This window comes from Macaca fascicularis, chromosome 10 (genome assembly GCF_037993035.2).
Source record: "Macaca fascicularis isolate 582-1 chromosome 10, T2T-MFA8v1.1".
Classification (NCBI taxonomy): Eukaryota; Metazoa; Chordata; class Mammalia; order Primates; family Cercopithecidae; genus Macaca; species Macaca fascicularis.
In genome coordinates, this window is record NC_088384.1 from 35,864,815 (window position 1) to 35,887,784 (window position 22,970).

Sequence of the window (22,970 nt, forward strand, 5' to 3'; positions counted from 1 at the left end):
AAAGGAAGACCACATACACACATTTCTGGGCCAGAAAACCCTTGGCCAACAGTGTCTCCTCAAGGACCATCCCTCAAGTGACTTCCAGAAGAGGTGAAAAAGAAAAACTCATCTGTTCCAGCCCCAGGAAGATCAGGCGTGGGACCTGTCTGTGTCTGTCCTGACCCTGAAGTCCATCCCTGCTGACTTGTGTCCTGTCTGCTCTGTGTCAGACAAGCGGGGACCTGATTCCTGTTCTGACCCCTCACCAATTTCTGCTGGTGTCACGGCCATCATTGCACAAAGAGATGGAGATGACAAGAGAAAGCAATGAAACTCCATTCTTGAGGCATTTAGGATGATGTCCACACCATGCTCTCGGCAGGCAGGAAGGCCAGGTCCTGCTCACTCCTACTCAGAAGGGGTCTCAGAGGTATGAGTACTCACCCTGTGATATTTCTCCTCGGCTCTTCCCTTTTTTCTTTTTTTTGAGACGGAGTCTAGCTCAGTCACTCAGGCTGGAGTGCAATGGTTCGATCTCGGCTCACTGTAACCTCTGCCTCCTGGGTACAAGTGATTCTGATGCCTCAGCCTCCTGAGTAGCTGGCATTACCGGCACCTGCCACCACTCCCAGCTCATTTTTGCATTTTCAGTAGAGACAGGGTTTCTCCAGTTTGGCCAGGCTGGTTTCGAACTCCTAACCTCAGACAATCCATCCACCTCCTAATTTTTTTTTTTTTATTTAAGTTCTGCGATACATGTGCAGGATGTACAGGTTGCTTACATGGGTAAAAGTGTGCCATGGTGCTTTGCTGCACCTGTCAACCCATCACCTAAGTATTAAGTCCTGCATGCATTAGGTGTTTATCCAGATGCTCTCCCTTCCCCTGCCCACTGACCGGCCCCAGTGTGTGTCATTCGCCTCTCTAACACTGTACATATGCTAAGACCACTCCCTTGCTGATGACAAGTCTAAGTGATGGGTTGTGGGAGACTCTCTTGCCTGTTTTTGTCTGGAGAGACTGCCTGGCTTCAGGTTCCTGATAGGAGTGAGGACCTGGAGTGCAGTGTGAGAAACAGATGGCTCAGTGAAGAGCTGTGATCATCCACTAGAGTCCCTGGAGACAGCCATATCATTTAGACGGTCTGGGTTTGTGTGCAGGAGGGCTGGAAGGTAGCTAGGGGTGAATCAATGTGTAGTGATTGTGAGTGTGTCTGTAAATGTGTGTTTTATCCCTAAAATGTGGCCCACATGCCCAGCACAGTACAAGTGTCACTTTTCTTGAATTCCTGGCCTATGTGGTCCTCTCACCTCAGCCTCCCAAGTCATGTCATTCTTCTAATAGAAAGGAAGAGAAACTTCAGCACCACCATACACTTTACATAAGTGACCTCTTTCTTCTCTCACCACAGCTGTACCTGAAAGTCAGTTTAATATCCCTACTCCTTAGATACAGAGAGTGCAGAAAGGAGTGAACCCAGATTTTGACCTCCTGAATGGAAGAGGCAAAAGTGAACCCAGAAATGGGTCCCAATGTTGATGGTCTGTATGACTCAACTGTGTCATCACTCAGGCTTGGTGATAAGACCCCACACCTGGGAGTTCCAGCACGTATGTGTGCCCCTGGAACTGTGTGGCCTATAACCTGCCAAACTTTGCCCATCATCAACTGGGGCCCCAGTGGTCACATAACCCTGGGTAGCAAAAGGTACAGAGAACAAGAGATGTTGGCATTGACATTACTGTGAAATACACATAGAAAGCCCACAGGCTTCTGGTCAGCTCACAGATTCTGAGAAGTGTAAGGGATCATGTAGAACAGTGCAGGTCAACATCTGTCAGTGCTGGGCTCATTCCTCAGCACTTGGTCAAAGCAGGGAAGATCAGGAAGATACTGCATTGTATTTCATAATACGACTACCTCAAGCCTTAGAAATGCTCCAATCCATGGCTGGGTGTGGTGGCTCAAACCTGTAATCCCAGCATTTTGGGAGGCCAAGGTAGTAGATCACCTGAGGTCAGGAGTTTGAGACCAGCCTGGCCAACATGGTGAAAGCCTGTCTCTACTAAAAATGCAAAAATTAGCCAGGCATGGTGGCCCATACCTGTAATCACAGCTACTTGGGAGACTGAGGCTGCAGAATCGCTTGAACCTGAGAGGTGGAGGTTGCAGTGAGCTAAGATTGAGCCACTGCACACTCCAGCCTGGGTGACAGAGTGAGACTCTGTCTCCAAAAAATAAAGAAATAAATAAAAAGAGATGCTCCAATCCATAGCAGACAGACAAGGGCCAGTGCCACATCAGAACTCAGGACAACATTATCATTAGCCTGGTGCCCATCACCCTCACTGGAGACCTCCTGCACAACTGGGTGAGTGAGGCTCAGCACTCGCCAGGTACTGATCCCCATGATGGACTGTCCCACTGTCGGGGGCTGGGGCGAGCATGAGCAGCCACTGACTCAGTGGACGCACACACAGTGTAAAGAAATGGAAGATGTGGGCTGGGCGCGGTGGCTCATGCCTATAATCCCAGCACTTTGGGAGGCTGAGGCTGGTGGATCACAAGGTGAGGAAATTGTGGCCGTTCTGGCAAACACGGTGAAACCCCGTCTCTACTAAAAATACAAAAACATAACCAGGTGTAGTGGCGGGCAACTGTAGTCCCTATTCAGGAGGCTGAGGTTAAAGAATCACTTGAACCCAGGAAACACAGGTTGCAGTGATCTGAGATCACACCACTGCACTCCAGCCAGGGCAACAGACCAAGACTCCATCTAAATAAATAAATAAATAAAAATTTTAAAAAATAAGCTACCTTAAGGGATGGTAGAAAAGAAACAATCTGACCCTTACCTGGTTCCTCTATTTAGGTACCAAACTGGCCAGATACGTAAGCTAGAGAATGGGATGGGGATACCAAAATTGGGGTATTTGAATTTTCATTGAAAAAAGGGCTCTCCCTTTTCTAGATCAAAAAAGCCTCAATGACAAAGACAAGAGGCAGAGTCAGCCTTTGCCCCCATGCCCCAGATCTGGGAAAGCTGGCTATGGGCAGGAGGGAGCTGGAAGCTGAGGATGTCTCTGGGGATGAGGCTATGGGAAGGGGGTGAGGGTGGCCATGGGTGTGCCAGAGAGTAAACGGCACCCGTGGCTTTTTTACCTGTGGGCATCTTTTGGTTGCCGATGTGCTGCAGTTCGTGGCCCTCCGTGGCTCCCACATCCAGCTTGCCAGGCTCTACAGTAGTGGATGCTGATGTTGCAGCAGCCACAGCCTCATAAATAACAGATTCATAACAGGGTGCCACCTTCCCCCTGCACCAGCTACAGCTGGAGTTGATACAACAGGTCAGTATACACCCCATGGGGCACCCACACTCCTCTCCACTCCTGCCTGAGACTTCGATGAAACTGAAATGGTGCTGTCCTAGCAGCCACACTACTGAGGCTGGCACAGCACTTGTAGAAGCAGCCTGACCCCAGGCAGATCTGGGGCCTCAGCCCTTACTCTGCCGCCACTTCCCAAACTGGCTGATCTATGAGGTCGGGGACCTGCTGTCTTCTTTGAAAAATAAATGAACACGACAAGCGCCGAGAGGCACAAAAACTGCCGTGAGACAGCACAGTCGGAGCTCCTCCTCCTTACACTACCAGCTACCGACGGAGGGTTGCTGGCCCTGGCTGATGCCTATAACCACAAAGCTTCCTATGTCACCTGCTTACCAGGAAACAGCCAGGTCAGGCTAGTGACTCACAATGTCCAGCCCCACAGCCCCACACAATGCCTCACAATGCCCATCCCTGCTGCTGCCCACCTTGTGGCCACCCTGCCCCTCTGTGGTGACGGTACTACTCAGCCTTTTATTCACCCTGGGCTGCCTGAGCTTTCCAGTCCTGAGGAAAGTGCGGGGGAGTTATTACTGGAAGTCACCCTTGGCAAGAAACTCAGAGGTGGCGGCGCCTGTAGTACCAGGTACTCGGGAGGCTGAGACAGGAGAATGGCGTAAACCCGGGAGGCGGAGCTTGCAGTGAGCTAAGATCCGGCCACTGCACTCCAGCCCGGGCAAGAGAGCCAGACTCCGTCTCAAAAAAAAAAAAAAAAAAACAAAAAAAAAAACAAAACCCTGGTACAACTAGGCACGGTGGCTCATGCCTGTAATCCTAGCACTTTGGGAGCCTGACGGGGGTGGATCACTAACCCCATCTCTACTAAAAATATAAAAATTAGCCTGGCATGGTAGCAGGCGCTTGTAGTCCCATCCACTCAAGAGTCTGAGGCAGGAGAATTGTTTGAACCTGGGAGTTACAGGTTGCAGTGAGCCAAGATCATGCCATTGAACTCCAGCCTGGGCCAAAGAGAGAGATTCTGTCTCAAAAAAAAAAAAAAAAAAAAAGAGAGAGAGACATTATGTTCATCTGGAAGAACAGGTAAGGCTAAAGGTAGTGGAAATGACTGCAGTGGATGGAAAAGTCTTGTGATCATTTGGGAGAGAGAACAGGAAGCGCTAGATGATTAGATGTGGAAGAACAGGGCAAGTAAAAGGAAAAACAGGCTGCTGAGGCTCTAGTTTGAAGGACTGGGTAAATAGCAATGACTTTCTCCTACACAGAGAATGTAGGAAGACGAATAGGTAAGTTTTCAGTTTCAGGATAGTTTTCAGTTGGGTGTAATAACTCACGCCTGTTATCCCAGCACTTTGGGAGGCCAAGCTGGGCGGATTATGAGGTCAGGGGTTTGAGACCAGCCTGGCCAACATGGCGAAACCGCATCTCTACTAAAATTACAAAAATTAGCCAGGTGCGATGGCGGGTGCCTGTAGTCCCAGCTTCTCAGGAGAATAAGGCCGGAGACTCACTTGGACCCAGGTCGTGGAGTTTGCAGTGAGCCGAGATCGTGCCACTGCACTCTAGCCTGAGTGACAGAGCGACACTGCGTCTCAAAAAAAAAAAAAAAAGACATAGCTTTGGACTCTTAAGTATTGCATTCAAATGGAGCTCTCTGGTAGAAAGTTAGATAGAAACCTCTGTAGGATAACTCCATTCTGTGACATCAAAAGTCACGTTTTTTAAAAAAACACATACACAGTCAAACCATTACAGAAATTTCCTAAAATTTGCATACTAAAATATGACAACTTTTTAGTTATTACTTTCCTTTTTTTTTTTTTTTTTTGAGACAGTCTTTGCTCTGTCACCCAGGCTGGGGTGCAGTGGCACGATCTCAGCTCACAGCAAGCTTTGCCTCCTGGGTTTACGCCATTCTCCTGCCTCAGCCTCCCAGGTATCTGGGACTACAGGCGTCCGCCACCTCGCCTGGCTAGTTTTTTGTACTTTTGTTTTAGTAGAGACGGGATTTCACTGTGTTAGCCAGGATGGTCTCGATCTCCTGACCTCATGATCCGCCCGTCTCGGCCTCCCAAAGTGCTGGGATTACAGGTTTGAGCCACCGCGCCCGGCCTAGTTATTACTTTCTTAGAGCAACTTTGAATTTACAATCGTAGTGAATGAGGTGTCATGTAAAATAAAGCTGCTATATAAAAATGACATTTAAATTTTTTTGTCATCAGAACATATAAAAAACAATTGCAGCCATGGGTATGGCAGGGATTGCTTTAAAAAGCTGTGTCTAATGAGGGGAGCTGGAAAGAAAGGAGACTTGGGGGCCAGGTGTGGTGACTCACACCCGTAATCCCAACATTTTGGGAGGCCTCCGCAGGCGGATCACCTGAGGTCAGGAGGAGTTTGAGACCAGCCTTGCCAACATGGCAAAACCCCGTCTCTACTAAAAATACAAAAATTACCTCAGTGTTGCAGTGGGCACCTACAATCCCAGCTATTCGGGTGGCTCAGGCAGGAGAATTGCTTGAACCTAGGACACGGATGTTGCAGTGAGCTAAGATGGTGCCACTGCACTCCAGCATGGGTGACAGAGCAAGACTCTGTCTAAAAAACAAAATGGAAAAGAAAGAAGACTTGGGGAATAGGGAGGTTTAAGTGGCATTAAGTAAAGCCTATAAATGTGAGCAGTGAGAGTTAGGGTACCTGAGTGTTCATCAGAAATGGCTGATCGGGTGAGTCTCATCACAATGGAGCTGGTGTCTGCTTCTCATTTCTCTAATGGCCGTACCTAGCACAGTACCTGATCAATAGGGACTCAACACATAATACCCCGATGAACACAGAAAAATTCTGCCAGTTCAAAACTATGTCCATACCCACCAACTTCTTTCACTTACTGTAATGTTTTCAAGTTCATCCCTCCTGTGGCCTGTATCCATAGTTTCTTTTCTTTGTATAACTGAGCAGCACTCCACTGTATGCACAGACCACATGGGTCTATCTATTCTCCAGCTGACGGACACTTGGGTTGTTTCCAGTTGTTGCCTGGAAAGAGTGAGGTTGTTGAGAACATTTATGTATACATCTTTTTGAACACATGCTTTCATTTCTTCTAGATAAATTCCTAGCACTGGAATTGCTAGGTCAAATAGCTAGTTTATGCTTAACTTCTTTTTTTGCTTTCTTATTCGTAGAAAATATTATACTGATACATAACATTGAACATTTTTATGAGGCGCATGTACTGTTTGGTTCCCTGCATCCAACATGTCATCATTAAGACAGTGAATTTGGAGTATGGCCTTGAGTATTTACCATTTCTATGTGTTGAGTATATTTGAAGTTCTCTCTTATAGCTATTTTGAAATATACAATACATTATTGCTAGCCATAGCCACCCTACTCTGCTATCCAACATTAGAACACACTCCTTGCATCTAACTGTAGGTGTGTATTCATTGACCAACCTCTCTGCATTCCCTTCTTATACCCGGAGGAGAGAGGAAGGAGGGAAAGGAGCTGTGGGTGGCTGAATTAGGGCCCAGGGATGGCTGTGTCCCAGTCCCGGGACCTGTCCATGTGCAGTATTGTGTGGCCACAGGGACTTTACAGATGTGAGGATGTGAAGGAGCCTCAGGTGGAAGATGATCCTGGGTTATCTGGGTGGGTCCAAGGTGGGGTCTTTATAAGGGAAAGAAGGAGGCAGGAGGATCAGAGTGAGAGCAGGTGTGGGGGTGGAGGGAAAGAAAGGGAGAGAAAGAGGGAGGGTGAGAGAAGACGGTGGGGAGAGAGAGAGAAGCGTGGGAGAGAGACTTGAAGATGCTGAGCTCTGGCTTTGAAGTTGGAGGAAGGGGCCAGGAGCCCAGGGTGTCCTCTAGAAGCTGGAAAAATCCTGGAAATGGATTCTCCCCAGAGCCCTCAGAAGGAGCCTGGCCTAACTGGCACCCTGATTTTAGCACTCTAGGATTCATTTTGGACGTCTGACCCCACACCAGGGAGAGAATCAACACGTAATGCTTTAAGCCTCTAAATTAGCAGTCATTTGTGACAGCAGCCACAGGAAAGTCAAACAGGAGCCATCGGAGAGACTCCCTAGGATGCCCTGAGTGTCCTTCCTTGGCCCCACCATCAGAAACACTGGCTTGACCACTGGTGGTGCCCCCACCCCTCTAACACCCTGCTCAGCAGGAACCATGCAGGAGGGGCTGGGTGTGGCTGGGCCATGCTCTCCCCCTACACCTTCTTCTCAGAGAGCAGCTGGAGCCCCAGACCCAGGGAGCCTCACAGAGAAATTCCCATCACAGGACCTGGTTATCCATCTGAGGCTCAGGATCCAATGGAGAAGTGTTTCCCAAAAATGATGCTTCCTCCAAAGATGGTCAGTGACTTTCTGTGCCAAACATCTGAGAAAATCTCCATGTCCTAGGGCTGCCAGGCAGTCACCTGTGCACACGTCAGAGCCCAAATCCCATCAGTAGTGAGGCCTTGGGTAAAACACATCCCCACTTTTAATTATGATGAGCTGCCTGGCCTCAGCATTGAAAACACCAACTTCCTTCAAGCAAACACTTGTTTAATCTCTTAGAAATGATGGAGCACACCAGCCTGAACAATTGTGAAAACCTGTCTCTAATAAAAATACAAACATTAGCTGGGTGTTGTAGCATGTATCTGTAATCCCAGCTACTCAGGAGGCTGAGGCAGGAGAACTCGTTGAACCGGGGAGGCAGAGGTTATGGTGAGCTAAGATCGTGCCATTGCACTCCAGCCTGGGCGAGAGCGAGACTCCATCTAAAAAAAAAGAAAGAAAGAAATGATGGAGCACCTATTGCCGTTCTTGCACTGGTTCCTGGGGAGCTCAGAGCCTATCTTTTACATGTGTCCTGAGCCTCTTGCAGGCCTTTCATGTGTGTTTCCTTCCTGACTTCCTCCTATTTTTCTCACACCTCTGAACCTGCTGTCAGGTGAAAAATCAAAGTGGGCTCCAAATTTAAGAGCTCATGAATTTGATGGTGTGGGAGCATCCTAGACAGTCCAGCCCTTGGGGGTGGGGAGTTGGGCAGAGAGGAAGGACGGCATTCCAGGGGCCAGAGCCAGAAGCACAGGGAATCCAGGCCTAGAGTAGGATTTCCAGGCTGAGGAAAGAGAGGCCGTGGGTCAGGGGAAGGTCCAGACCAGGACAGAGACAGAGGGTGTATCTGGAGGCTCAGCCAGAAATAGCTCCCTCCAGAACACAGGCAGCGAGTTGGAGGGTGAGCTGCAAGGAGGAAGGGGAGGTGGGAGAGAATGAATGGACCGGTGTTCAGTGAGCCGACTCCTCGTATCCTGGCCTATTTCCCCAGGGGACACGCCTGGGAGCCTATGATCCTCTCCTCCAGGCTGCTTTCCCACTGGTGCCAGGATTCCCCCAACGCCACACTGAGCACCCAGGAGAAGCATCAAATTGTATGAGAGATAAGAAATGAAGAGAGGGAGCAGGATTTCTGGTTGACAAAGGATGTTTGAGGGTTTTCTGGGTACAAGGAGAAGGGCTGGATGGCTTCGGATGCAGAGAGACCTCTCCCCTGGGATCCTGCAGCTCCAGGCCCCTGTGGGTGGGGTGAGGGTTGGGAACCTATGAACATTCTGCAGGGGCCACTGTCTTTCTCCACGGTGCTCCCGTCATGCGTGACCTGGCAGCTGAAGGTGTTGTGGGATCTCCACTGCTTGGGCGTCAGGCTCAGGTAGCCGCTGGCCACGTATTTGTTGCTCTGTTGGGAGGGCACAGTCATCTCCACGCTCTGGGTGATGGGGGTACCATCTGCCTTCCAGGTCACTGTCAAGATTCCCGGATAGAAGTCACTCATGAGACACACCAGTGTGGCCTTGTTGGCTTGCATCTCCTCAGAAGATGGCGGAAACAGTGACTGAGCGGATGGCCTTGGGCTGATCTGTGTGGACAGAGGAGGGGGTGAGAGATGGCAGAGGTAGCGTGGGGTGCTGTGGAGCACCTCTCTCTGTCTAAAGTCTCTGGGAGGGTTCATGGTGTGGCCATCTGGTCCACCCAGGGTCTCTCCCTCCCTCTTAATTCCCTCCTTTCCACTAGAGCCCTCTGGAGAGCAGACAACCCTCCACCTTCCTAGGGGACCTCCCAAGTCACCTTTGCCAGGTGTCCTGGCCCAGTCATTTCCTTTGCAGCCTCAGTTTCCCTGTGTGTACCCACAGCAGGCTGTGCTCCCTCCTTCTTGGTTTCTGGAGTCTAAGTTTGGAATCTAGGGGTCTCTCCCACAGCACACAAAACTGTCCTGGCAGGGTGTGGGGAGGCCTAAGCCTGGCATGGCCTGGAGCTTCCTGTCCCCTGGGACACCTGGCCCACTCACCTCTCCTGGTGAAGCACGGGCTCCACCCAGACAAACCCTGGGGCTCTGCCGTCGACCCCGTCCCACCAGCCCGACCACAGGACCCTTCACATCGGCTGGGTTCTTGGGGCTGCTTGCCCAGACTGAGCGTGGTGGCACACACCTACAGTCCCAGCTACTTGGGAGGCTGAAGCAGGAGAATCACTTCAACCCAGGAGGTAGAGGTTTCAGTGAGCCAAGATTGTGCCACTGCAGTCCAGCCTGGGTGACAGAGCAGGACTCTGTCTTAAAAACATTAAAAAAAAAAACAAAAAGGCTCAAATGTGTCCTCTGAAAAGTGTGTTGGGTCTGTCAGTATACAGTATATAAAATGTATGAAAGGTAGCCTGTTCCAGAGTTAAGTTTGGAAAGCTGAGGACCATCTGCATATACACAGCACGCCCTTTCCCTGCACCACAGTATCTTCAAAAATTCTTCCCTCCAATGCTTTTTTTTTTTTTTTTGAAGACAGGGTCTTACTCTGTCACCCAGGCTGGAGTGCAGTGGCATGATCACAGCTCACTGCAGCCTTGACCTCCTCAAGCGATCCTCCCATCTCAGCCTCATGAGTAGCTGGGATTATAGGCGTGAGCCACTACACCCAGTTAGTTTTTTTTAATTTTTATTTTTAGAGATGGGGTCCCACAATGTTGCCCAGCTCATCTGGAACTCCTGCATACAAGCAATCCACCCACCTTGGCCTCCCAAAATGCTGAGATTACAGGCATGAACCACCACACCTGGCCTCCAATCTCTTCAAATTTCAGAACCTTACCTTTCTATCACTGTAACACTATTTCCCTCACAGCATGCATGGTTATTATCAAGAAAGGCAGAAAGGGTGAAGATTTCTAGCATTTCTCTCTCAGTCCCATTTGGTGCTTACATCTTATTTTGGGTTGCACTTGACATCTTGACATATGGAGTACTTGTCAGGCTTACAACAGCCTTAGGGTGATCATGTGGGTAATCTTGATGAGAGACATGATCATTAAATTCTAACCAAAATGTAGCATCCAAACATAAGACAAATATTTACAAGTGATAAATCCTGCATGAAAGAGAAGATAACGGTGCCCACCTCTGATAATCTGTCCCAAACCAAGGCAGTAAAATTCCTGCAAAGAAAAAAAACAAAAGCATGTCTGCTGGTTCCAGGCCTGTGTTAGAGAAGGCTCTTTCTAGGGGCACCAGAGGGAATGGAGTGTAATTCAAACTGGAAGGCTTTTAAAGTGAGCTAGCTCACCTATTGAGGTTATACCTTTTAACTCCACTCCACTGCAGTAGTCAGGACTCGTTCCAAGTGACAGAAACCCCACTCAAACTAGCTTAAGCCTAAAGACAGATTTATGGACTGTCTCATGGAATTCATAAACAAGATAGTTCTGACTATCTCTCAGAACTCATTGGCCTTAAGAACTCTGTGGAGCCAGAGACTCAAACACCACTCTCTTCTCTTGTCATTTCTCCGTTTCTTTGAGATTTGTCCTTATTTCTCAGCAATTCCCCCAACCCTCTAGTTCACATAATCTGAAGCATGGTTACAGGGAGCTCCTATATTTTGTATTTTGCAATCAGAGAACCTGGTTCAACTCTCTTTCTGTCTCCGTTTGAAAAATCTGTGTAAGGACATTTATTGGACTGGCCTGGGCAGGTGCGTTCCCCTGAATCAATCAGCACTGGGCATATGACAAGTTCACATAATAATCGAGCAACCTAGAAAAAGGAAGTAAGGAGCAGAGGCAGCCCTTAGAAGGCAAGTAGTGCCAGAACGACATTCCCATGGGTGTTCTCTGAATCAAAAACCCTACCATTCTGATGTTTTCTTTTGCATTCATTAATATTTGTGTGAGTCTGGAGAAATATACCATGTTCATGGATTGGAATACTCAGTATCATAAACATCAGTTCTCCTCAAAGTGATTTGTAGATTACATGTAATTCTTATCAAAATCCAAACAGATTTCTTTCTTTTCTTATTTATTTATTTACTTATTTATTTAGAGACAGAGTCTCGCTCTGTCACCCAGGCTGGAGTGCAGTGGCACAATCTGGGCTCACTGCAAGCTCTGCCTCCCGCATTCACGCCACTCTCCTGCCTCAGTCTCACAAGTAGCTGGGACCACAGGTGCCCCCCACGACACCCGGCTTTCTTTTTTTCTTTTGTATTTTTGGTAGAGATGGGGCTTCACGGTTTTAGCCAGAATGGTCTCGAGTTCCTGACTTTGTGACCTGCCTGCCTCGGCCTCCCAAAGTGCTGGGATTACAGATGTGAGCCACTGCGTCCAGCGCTTTTTTTTTTTTTAAAACAAACAGTCATCATTAGGATGAATCTCAACATACTTCTTAATAAATACTGACAAGCTGATTCTAATTTTGTTTTTAGAAAGCGTCTTGCTCTGTTGTCTAAGCTGGAGTATAGTGGTGCAATTACAGCTCACTGAAGCCTCAAACTCCTGGGCTCAAGCAATCCTCCCACCTCAGTCTCTCCAAGTGCTAGGATTAAAGATGTCTGCCACCATGCCCGGCTAATTCTAAATTTATATGAAAATGCAGGCTGGGTGTGGTGGCTCACATCTGTAATCACAAAACTTTAGGAAGCAGAGGCAGGTGAATCACCTGAGGTCAAGAGTTCCAGATCAGCCTGGCCAACACAGCAAACCCCGTCTCTACTATAAAAACACAAAAAAGTTAGCCAAGTGTAGTGGCACCTGCCTGTAATCCCAGCTACTCAGGAGGCTGAGACAGGAGAAACACGTGAATCTGGGAGGCAGAGGTTGCAGTGAGCTGAGATTGCACCATTGTACTCCAGCCTGGGCAAAAAGAGCAAAACTCTGTCTCAAAGAAAAAAAAAAAAAATGCAAAGGGCCAAGAATAGCCAAAATACTGGCTTGTTCTGAAATCTCTGGTCTATGAGATAATCCACTTTTTTTTTTTTTTTTTTTTTGAGACAGAGTCTCTTCGCTCTGTTGCATAGGCTGCAGTTCATTGGTGTGATCTTGGTTCACTGCAAGCTCTGCCTCCTGGGCTCACGCCATTCTCCTGCCTCAACCTCTCAAGCAGCTGGGACAACAGGCACCCACCACCACCCTGGCTAATTTTTTGTGTTTTTAGTAGAGACAGGGTTTCACTGCGTTAGCCAGGATGGTCTCGATCTCCTGACCTCGTGATCTGCCCGCCTCTGCCTCCCAAAGTGCTGGGATTACAGGCATGAGCCACCGTGCCCGGCCAGACAAGATGATCCACTTCTTACTGACTTCAAGATGTGATAAAAGGCTTGGCACAGTGGCTTATGCCTGTAATGCCAACACTGGGAGGCTGAGGTGGGAGGATCACTTAAGGTCAGGAATTGGAGACCAGTCCAGGCAACATGGCAGGAGCTTGTTTCTGCAGAAAAAGTCAAAAAAAAAAAAAATGCTGGGCACGATGATACACACCTGTAGCCCCAGCTATCCAGGAGGCTGAGTCAGGATGATTATTTGAGCCCAGGATTTCAAGGCTATAGTGGCTGAGGTGGGCGGATCATGAGGTGAGGAGAGCAAGACCATCCTGGCCAACATGGTGAAACCCCGTCTCTACTGAAAATACAAAAAAATTAGCCAGGCGTGATGGCGGGTGCCTGTAGTCCCAGCTACTCGGGAGGCTGAGGCAAGAGAATCACTTGAACCCAGGAGGCGGACGGTATGCGCCTGTAATCTCAGTTACTGGGGAGGCTGAGGCACGAGAATTGCTTGAGTTCAGGAGACAGAGGTTGCAGTGAACTGACATCTCACCACTGCACTCCAGCCTGGGTGACAGAATGAGACTGCCTGAAAAAAACAAAACAAAACAAAACAAAAAATCAGTGCTATTTTATCTTAAGTGTTTTATGATTAAACGTCTACAATTGTCTTTTGCACTAAGTTCATTATTTTTATTGTATTAAACTTTAGATGCATGGGGGCACATGTGCAGGTGTGTTCCATGAGTACACTGCAAAATGCTAAGGTTTGGGCTTCTAGTGAACCCATCACCCAAACACTGACCATAGTACCCAACGAGCAGTTTTTCAACCCTTTCCGCTCCTTCCCTCCCCACCTTTGGAGTTCCCAATGTCTGTTATTTCCATCTTTATGTCCATTCGAACCAAAGTTTAGCTATTTATTTATTTATTTATTTTTGAGACGGAGTCTCACTCCTTCACCCTGGCTGGAGGGCAGTGGCTCCATCTCAGCTCACTGCAACATTCGCCTCCTGGGTTCAAGCGATTCTCCTGTCTCAGCCTTCTGAGTAGCTGGGATTACAGGCACGCACCACCACAAGGGGCAAATTTTTGCAATTTTAGTAGAAATGGGGTTCCAGCATGTTGGCCAGGCTGGTATCGAACTCCTGACCTCAGGTGATCCACCTGCTTTGCCCTCCCAGAGTGCTGGCATTATAGGTATGAGCCACTGCACCTCGCCTATTTTTAAATAATACTTAATTTTCTTTCATTTTGCTAATAATTTAGAGTACAATTATATAATGATGTTAACTTTTTTTGGGCGGTGGGATGGGGTCTCACTCTGTCACCCAGGCTGGAGTGCAATGGCTCAATCATGCTTCCCTGCTGCCTCAAATTCCTAGGGTCAAGTGATTCTCCCACCTCAGCCTCCCAAACAGCTGGGACCACAGGCACGCACCACCATGCCCAGCTCATTTTTCTATATTTGTGGAGACAGGGTCTTGCTATGTTGCCCAGGGGGGTGTCAAATTCCTGAGCTCAAGCAATCTGCTCGCCTTGGCTTCCCAAAGTGCTGGGATTATAGGCATAAACCACCGTCCCTGGCCTAATAATGTAGAATTTTACTTAATGCTTCATAATATCATTTCAAAAGTTTGTATTGGATATGTATTTAAATATGTAGTTTGATCTTTTGAAAAACATTTGAATTCCTAAGATTATAAAATACTAGTTATGCCCAGGAGGCGGAGGTTGCAATGAACAGAGATAACACTACTGCACTCCAGCTGGGGTGACGGAGCAAGACTCCAACTCAAAAAAAAAAAAAAACAGGCCAGGCGCGGTGGCTCAAGCCTGTAATCCCAGCACTTTGGGAGGCCGAGACGGGCGGATCACGAGGTCAGGAGATCGAGACCATCCTGGCTAACACAATGAAACCCCGTCTCCACTAAAAATACAAAAAAATTAGCCGGGCGTGGTGGCGGCGCCTGTAGTCCCAGCTACTCGGGAGGCTGAGGCAGGAGAATGGCGGGAACCCGGGAGGCGGAGCTTGCAGTGAGCCGAGATCATGCCACTGTACTCCAGCCTGGGCGACAGAGCGAGACTCCGCCTCAAAAAAAGAAAAAAAAAAATAGTTGTGTTAGGGTTCAAACCAGAGAAGCAGAACCAGTAAGAGAGATACACAGATTCAGAGATACATAAACATATAGTGACACACATCTGCATAGATATAGAAATGGATGGCTTCTAGCCGGGCACAGTGGCTCAAGCCTGTAATCCCAGCACTTTGGGAGGCTGAGGCAGGCAGATCACCTAACGTCAGGAGTTTGAGACCAGCCTGGCCAACATGATGAAACTCTGTTTCTAATAAAAATACAAAAATTAGCCAGGTGTGGTGGTGTAGGCCTGTAGTTCCAGCAAATCGGGAGGCTGAGACAGGAGAATTGCTTGAACCCGGGAGGCACAGATTGCAGTGAACCGAGATCACGCCAGGGCCCTCCAGCCTGGGTGACAAAGCTAGACTCCATCTCTAACAAACAAACAAACAAACAAAAAAGCTATATACAGACATACATCTAGATAGATAGATAGATTGGTAAAACCTTGGCTTCTGCATTTGTGGGGTTGGCTAAGCAAGCCCAGAGTCCACAGGACTGGCCGTCAGGAAACGACAATCACCGGTGGGCTGGAGCCGCACAGGCAGGGCCAAAGCTTGTTTTTCACAGGCACTCAGGAAGAAAGATCCAGAGAGAAGGGAGCACAATGGTGGACTCAACTGCTATTTGAAGTCTGTGCTCCAGGAAGTCCTAAGCCCTCTCTTTTTTAAAAAAAGAAACATAAACTTTTTGGCTGGCTGTGGTGGCACAAGCTGTAGTCTCAGCTGCTCAGGAGGTTGAGGCAGGAGAATTGCTTGAGCACAGGAGTTAGAATCTAGCCTGAGCAGCATAACAAGACTTTGGCACTGCTGCACTCCAGCCTGGGTGACAGAGTGAGACCCTGTCTCAAAAAAAAAATAAGAAATATTTTCAAAATAAAACACTTTTAATGTTATTATTATTTTTTTCTTTAGCAGCACATTGGGAAGTTGAGTAAACTTTTAATTTTAAAACAGTTTTAGAATTACAGACAAATTGCCAAGACAGCACTAAGTTCACACATACCCTCGTACCTGGCTTCCTTCTTATGAACATCTTAAATTACTATGGTAAATTGCTACAGTTAAAAAACCTGGCTGGGCATGGTACCTCACACCTATGAACCCAGCACTTTGGGAAGCCAAAGTGGGAGGATTACTTGAGTCTTGGAGTCCAAGACTAGCCTGGGATACACAGTGAGACCTTGTTTTAGTTAAAAAAAAAAAAAAAAAATTTAAGGCCGGGCGCGGTGGCTCATGCCTATAGTCACAACACTTTGGGAGGCCGAGGCAGGCAGATCACCTGAGGTCAGCAGTTCAAGACCAGCCTGACCGACATGGAGAAACCCGGTCTCTACTAAAAATACAAAATTAGCCGGAAGTGGTGGGGCACGCTTGTAATCCCAGCTACTCAGGAGGCTGATGCAGAAGAATCACTTGAAACCAGGAGGCGGAGGTTGCAGTGAGCTGAGATCTCGCCATTGCACTCCAGCCTGGGCAACAAGAGTGAAACCCCATCTCAAAGAAAAAAGAATTTTTAATGAAAAATTGGACCAGGCTGGAGCACAGTGGCACAGTCACACCTTACTGCAGCGTCAAACTCCTGGGCTCAAGCAATTCTCCCTCCTCAGCCTCCCTAGCAGCTGGGACTGTAAGTGCATACCACCATGCTGACTAACTAAAAGAAAAAAAAATTTAGAGAGATGTAGTCTCGCTATGTTGCCCAGGCTAGTCTCACACTCCTGACCTCAAGATCTTCCCATCTTAGCCTCCCAAAGTGCTAGGATGTGAGTCATCATCCCCGGTCCCAGTAAACCAATACCGATATATTATTATTAACTAAGGTTCATCTTGATTCAGATTTCTTTACTATTTCCCCTAATGTTCTTTTCCTGTCCCAAGATCTCATCCAGGAGACCATACTATGTTTAGTTCTTAAGCCTCCTCAGGATTGCTGGAGTGCAGTGACTCCATCTCGGCTCACTGTAACCTCTCATCACTGAGTTCAAACTATTCTCCTGCCTCAGCCTCCCCAGTTGCTGGGATTACAGGCACCTGCCACCATGCCCAGCAGTGCAGTGGGACGATCTTGGCTCACTGCAACCTCTGCCTCCTGGGTTCAAACGATTCTCCTGCCTCAGTCTCCCAAGTAGCTCGGATTACAGGTGTGTGCCGCAACTCACTGTCTTTTTTTCTTTTGGAGACAGAGTTTGAGATGGGGCTTTACCATATTGGCCAGGCTGGTCTAGAACTCCTGGCCTCAGGTCATCCACCCACCTCAGCCTCCCAAAGTGCTGGGATTACAGGTGTGAGCAACTGTGCGCAGGCTATTCTGCACTTCACTTGCAAAATACTTTTCCCGTTACATAAATTGCTCTATGCTGCATCACCTTTGCTGTGTGATTCTTATTTAAGTTCTTTATTTATTTTAATTATTTTTCTTTTTGAAACAGGGTCTCACTATGTTGCCCAGGCTGGTCTCAAACCTTTGAGCTCAAGCAATTCGCCCACCGTGGCCTCCGAAAGAGCTGGGATGACAGGCATTAGCCACCACACCTAGCCTAAATTCTTTGAAACTTACAACTGCGGACCCAAAACACCTGTCAATCATTGCACCACTGCCATCCAGCTTGGGCGACAGTCTAAGGCCTCATCTCACAAAAGGAAAAAGATATATTAAAAATAAATAAATAATTTTTCCTCCCCTAAAAACAGGGTATCCCAGTCAGGCACGGTAGCTCACACCTGTAATCCTTGCACTTTGGGAGGCCGAGGCAGGTGAGTCATCTGAGGTCAAGAGTTCAAGACCAACCAGGCCTACATGGTGAAACCCTGGCTCTACTAAAAAAAAAACACAAAAATTAGCTGGACACGGTGGAAGGTGCCTGTAATCGCTGCTACTCGGGAGGCTGAGGGAGGAGAATCACTTGAACTTGGGAGGCGGAGGTTGCAGTGAACCCAAGAATGCACCAGTGTCCTCCAGTTTGGGCTCCTACAGAGTGAGACTCCAGCTCAAAAACAAATACAACAAAAAAGACAGGGTCTCCCTCTGTTGCCCAGACCAGGGTGCAGTGACGCGGTCACAGCTCACTGCACCCTTGACCTCCCTTGCTCAACTGATTCTCCTGCCTCAGTAGCTGCGACTACCCGCACATATCACCATGCCTGGCGAATTTTTTTTAATTTTTTGGGGTGATGGTCTCACTATGTTGCCCAGGCTGGTCTTGAACTCTTGGCCTGAAGTGATCCTCCTACCAAGTCCTCCTTACAAACAGCTGGCATGACAGGCGTGAGCCACCGCACCCGGCCCTCCAAAGCTGCCTGTTCCTTGAGCACAATGTGTAACAAGGGGAGCGAGAGTGAGAGCAGCACCGTGGGGAAGGGACAGGAGTGCCACCCTGAGCTATGTGACGTTAGGCCAGACCCCTCTTCTCCAAGTGAGATCAACCACATGAGTGATCTCGGGAGCCCGTGCGTGCTCAGACAGCCTGGATTTTAGCTTCGTAGATGGATGGGAACCTGTGAAGGTTTAGAGATGCTGGGAGAACCTTTTTCCTGGGAGAGTTTTCCAAATAGGGAACAAACAGAGCCACCCTGGGCCCCGCTGAGGGAGGATCCTACCAGAAGCCGTCACCACTGTCTCGCTCCATGCCGGTGGTGATGTTGATGTCATCGATGCAGGTAGTTGGTGTCGTGTACAGAAGCACAGACCGCTGCAGTCCCGCGTACTTGAAGAAGTCAAAGTCTGTGTTCTGGACAAAGTAACCCTTGGGATACCTAGGACGGGAGGACTGTGGTTCGCTGGGCCCTTGCCACGGGTCTTTTGCCCTCAGTTCACATGCCCCCCAGATCAGGGCCTCCTCTCTGCGAAGGCCACCCTGTCTCTGGCAGGAAGACCACAGGGTGGGGCGGGAAGGTGGGTGCGTGCAGTGGAGGCAGGATGGTACCCACTTGGACGTGTCAGTCACGTACGGATGGTCCCTAGTGGCAGGGTTGGGGGGTGAGCGTGCTGTTGATGGCGACAGTGAAGCAGAGGCGGGAGGGCAGGGGCCCCACCGGGAACACGCTGCTGCTGTCAGCCTCGAAGGGGAGGTAGCCCCTTTCATGCTCTAGCGTGTGGACACCATTCACCCACTGCAGACATAGGAGATATGGGGAGGGGGTGGCAGGTCGGGGCATAAGGAGGGGCTCTGCTATCGGGCACCCCCTCACATAACCCGCAGCATGGGGCTCAGGGGCCTGCCAGCCAGATGGGAAGACTTCCCAGTGGGGTAGATCAGGCCACCTATCCCCCTACACAGGGCACAGCCCCCAGGGCAGGGTAAGGCCCCCCACTGTCCCAACCCAGGAGAGAGGCTGTGGGTGGAATCTGAGGGTCCCAGGCTGTTCAGCAGCTGTGGCCACCCACCCGCCCTGCCTGCTAATGGCTACACTGACCACAATGGCATAGAAGTGGGCACTGCCAATCCTCAGTACCACTCTTGTGTACAGGTCCTGGATCCATCGCTTCAGCAGGGTCACCTCCCATTCATACCACACCCAGCTGACAAAATGCCCAGTCCTGGCTGATGTCATTGAAGATGCAGAGAAACGGTATGTCCAAGGTGGGGCCCGACTGCAAAGAGAAGGGCTGGGCTCAGCTCCTAGGCCCCCAAAGGGATCTGGGACCAGTGTGCTGCACAGCTGTGCCCCCAGGCCTAGCACAAGCTCTGACACATGGCGGGGACTCCTGGTGGAAAAGACAGATAACCTGCTGATGACAGGTCCACTGCCAGGGCAGGTTGTACACCTGGACCAGTGGGGCCAGGAGATCCTCGTTGGAGCGGATAGCACCCAGTATCTCCGGAGACAGGGGTGAACCCAGGGGCACATCGCAGCCTGAGGCAAGAAAGTTCAGACCTGTGACTAAGATGCAAATGACCCACTGCCTGTCACAGGGAGGAAGGCTGGTTAGGGGGATGGGGGAGTTTGCTTAGGACACTGTGAGTGAGGCCCATGCCGGCAGGCAGCCAGCCCTCTCCTCTCTTTCTCTTGTACTGAATACCACAAAGTCAGAAACAGAGGATGTAGGCTGGGCACGGTGCTTCACACCTGTAATCCCAGCACTTTGGGAGGCAGAGGCAGGCGGATCACAAGGTCAGGAGTTCGAGACCAGCCTGGCCAATATGGTGAAACCGCATCTCTACTAAAAATACAAAAATTAACTGGGAGTGGTGGCAGGCGCCTGTAGTCCCAGCTACTCGGGAGGCTGAGGCAGGAGAATCGCTTGAACCCAGGAGGCAGAGGCTGCAGTGAGCCAAGATCATGCCATCGCACTCCAGCCTGGGTGACACAGCGAGACCCTCTCTCAAAAAAAAAAAGACAAAGAAAAAGAGGAGGTAGAACAGGCAAATGCGGCCCAGACCTCACCGGATCCCACTTCTCTGCTGACCACATTCCAAGTCAGGAGGGCAACAGGGGTGGCGTCCTTGGTCTGATGTCACTGTCTGTCCTCTATCTGAACCCTGAAAACCAAGCTACCTTCCCCCCTCAGCAGAGCCGACATCAGAATGTCTAAACTGTCCCGTCCTCCTGATCCCCGGGCCCAGCTCTGTGCAGGGCCTGCCCCTCAGGCCTGACGAGTGTCTGGTGGCTCATGCCTGTAATGAGCGCTTTGGGAAGTCAACGTGGGAGGATGGCTTGAGGTCAGGAGTTCGCCTGGAGAACGTACTGAGACGCTGTATCTTAAAAAACAAAACAAACCAAAAAGTTGGTTTTTGTTTTGAGACAGAGTCTCAGTCTGTCGCACAGGCTGGAGTGCAGTGGCTTGATCTCGGCTCACTGCAACCTCCGCCTTCCTGGTTCAAGCAATTCTCCTGCCTCTGCCTCCCAAGTAGCTGGGATTACAGGTGCTCATCACCACACCTGGCTAACTTTTCTATTTTTAGTAGAGAGCGGGTTTCACCACGTTGGCCGGGGTGGTCTTGAACTCCTCCCCTCAGGTGATCCGGCCGCCTGGGCCTCCCAAGGTGCTGGGATTACAGGCGTGAACCACCAAGCCCGACCAAGTTTCTTTTCTTTCTTTCTCTCTTTTTTTTTTTTTAAATTAGGTATGGGGGCCCCAGCTAACTTGCAAAGCTGGGGCGGGAGAATCGCTTGAGCTCAGAAGTTAGGATTGCGCCATTCCGCTCCAACCTGGGCGGCAGGGTCAAACCCAGTCTCAAAAACATTTCAAAAATTAAAAATAAAAGAGAGTACACTGCCCGGGCTCAGCTATCGCCTCCCGACGTGGCTGGACAGGAGCGCTTCCTCCTCCTCCCGCCTCCTCCGCCCTGGCCCTCCCCGGTCCCCCTAGTCCCCCGGGTTCTCCCGTCCTCCAACCCCGCGCCCCCAAGCCAGTTGACCTTTAACCTCCTCAAGGCCCCCAACTCCCGGGCACTCAGGTGAAGGAGGGTTCAGGGCGCCGGGGCTTTCGCCATTCCCAACGCCGGGCTTCCGGGCGCCTCCCAACGGTCGCCCCTACATCTGCTCCTGGAAGCCCCGGCGTCTGTTGTCGGAGAAGTCCGCTGGGAAGCTTCAGAGGCAGTGGAGCTCCTTGCCCTCCCCCGACGGGCTCTCCCGGGTGTACAGCATCCCGCCCAGCAGCGCCTGTGGGCAGCCACACAACAGCTGCTGAGAGCCGCCCAGGACACCGCCACCAGCCAGGTCATACCTCCCGCTCCCTGTCTTGGCAGCCAGTCTGAGGGGATGAGAGCGGCCCGGGGGAAGCCCTGCGGGCCTGTCGCGTGACGCGCCTGCGGTGTGATGCGCGTGACCCCGTCGGCGCCATATTTGTTGAGGGCGCTTGCCAGGCCTGGAGGGGCGGGGCGGCGCCTGGTGCTGCCCAGGAGGACCTGTGGCTGGAATCCAGGGCTAGGCCTTTGGGGAAGCGAGACCCCCACCCTCAGCTCCAGCCAAGAAGGGAGTCGTCTCCTTCCCATCCCAGCAGAGGCTGGACGATCCAGGGCCCCAGGCCACGACAGAACCCCTGAGATTGGTGGCATCCCCGTTTCTTCAAGGGGCACCTCCACTTGCTTTCCCCAGCAGGAATTGGAGCAGGCCCCACGGGAGCCTCTTTCATGACTGGGGGATGCAGCCTCTTGCAGGGATGCACGTCCTTGGGAGGCGGCCGTAGCCTTGATCCTGGACCTCTGGGACCCCGACCCTAACCAAGGGGACAGAAGCTCCTTCTTGGCTTTGAAGATACATGAAGATACAGGGAGAGAGGCCAGGTGCAGTGGGTCACGCTTGTAATCCCAGCACTTTGGGACGCTGAGGTGGGCGGATCACTTGAGGCCAGGAGTTCGAGACCAGCCTGGCCAACATGGCGAAACCCCCTCTCTACTGAAAATACTAAAAAAAAAAAAGGAGCCAGGCATGATAGCAGGCGCCTGTAATCCCAGCTACTCAGGAGGCTGAGGCTGAAGACTCACTTGAACCCAGGAGGTGAAGGTTGCACTGAGCCGAGGTCGCACCACTGCAGTCCAACCTGGGTGACAGAGCAAGAATCTATCTCAAAAAAAAAAAAAAAATTGCAGGGAGAGGGTGCCCTGCGGGACCCCACTTTACTCCAGTAGGGAAGGCACTGTGTAGAAGGAATCTGAAAGAGATCTGGAGACAGTAAAAAAGACGTAGGTTTATTCAGGGGACTTTCACGCAGGTGCAGTGGCTGTGGCTGGACATGAGAACCACTACATTTGTAAAAAGCATGCAGCTTCCATAACATTTTCACCTAGCGTCCTCGACCTGTTACAGGTGGAAGGTATCCGAGTTCCCGGTGGTGAATCCATACACAACTGAAACAACCTCAATTCTTGCCTCCTCAGAAGAAAGACTTTGACTGAGGGTCACAAGGTAGATACCAGATAGAGGCAAGTTGCAAAGCAGGAGTAAAATTTTATTAAAAAGCAGTCCAGGAA

The 22,970-nt window shown here is 50.0% G+C and overlaps 1 protein-coding gene and 1 pseudogene across 18 annotated transcripts in view; one reads left to right on the forward strand and one right to left on the reverse strand.

The window, feature by feature from the left end:
• Positions 1-21,799, reverse strand: part of LOC102124692 (putative inactive beta-glucuronidase protein GUSBP11) — a 60,860-nt gene extending 39,061 nt beyond the window's left edge. Inside the window, exons 1-7 of one of the 18 annotated variants that reach the window (XR_012418368.1) lie at positions 18,655-18,800; positions 13,135-13,506; positions 10,779-10,815; positions 10,584-10,668; positions 9,176-9,250; positions 7,628-8,111; positions 6,218-6,365 (exon numbers count right to left, since the gene is read on the reverse strand). Coding sequence is in view for 4 of the 18 variants with exons in the window: in XM_074003197.1 (XP_073859298.1) it covers positions 8,759-9,250; positions 10,779-10,815; positions 18,655-18,753; positions 19,470-19,561 (720 nt within the window). In the remaining 14 variants the exon portion in view is untranslated. The other 17 variants (XR_012418367.1, XR_012418361.1, XR_012418358.1 and 14 more) reach the window with 17 other exon arrangements.
• LOC102125700 (phosphatidylinositol 3,4,5-trisphosphate 3-phosphatase TPTE2-like) overlaps positions 1-22,970 on the forward strand; it is a 347,382-nt pseudogene that overhangs the window by 298,028 nt on the left and 26,384 nt on the right.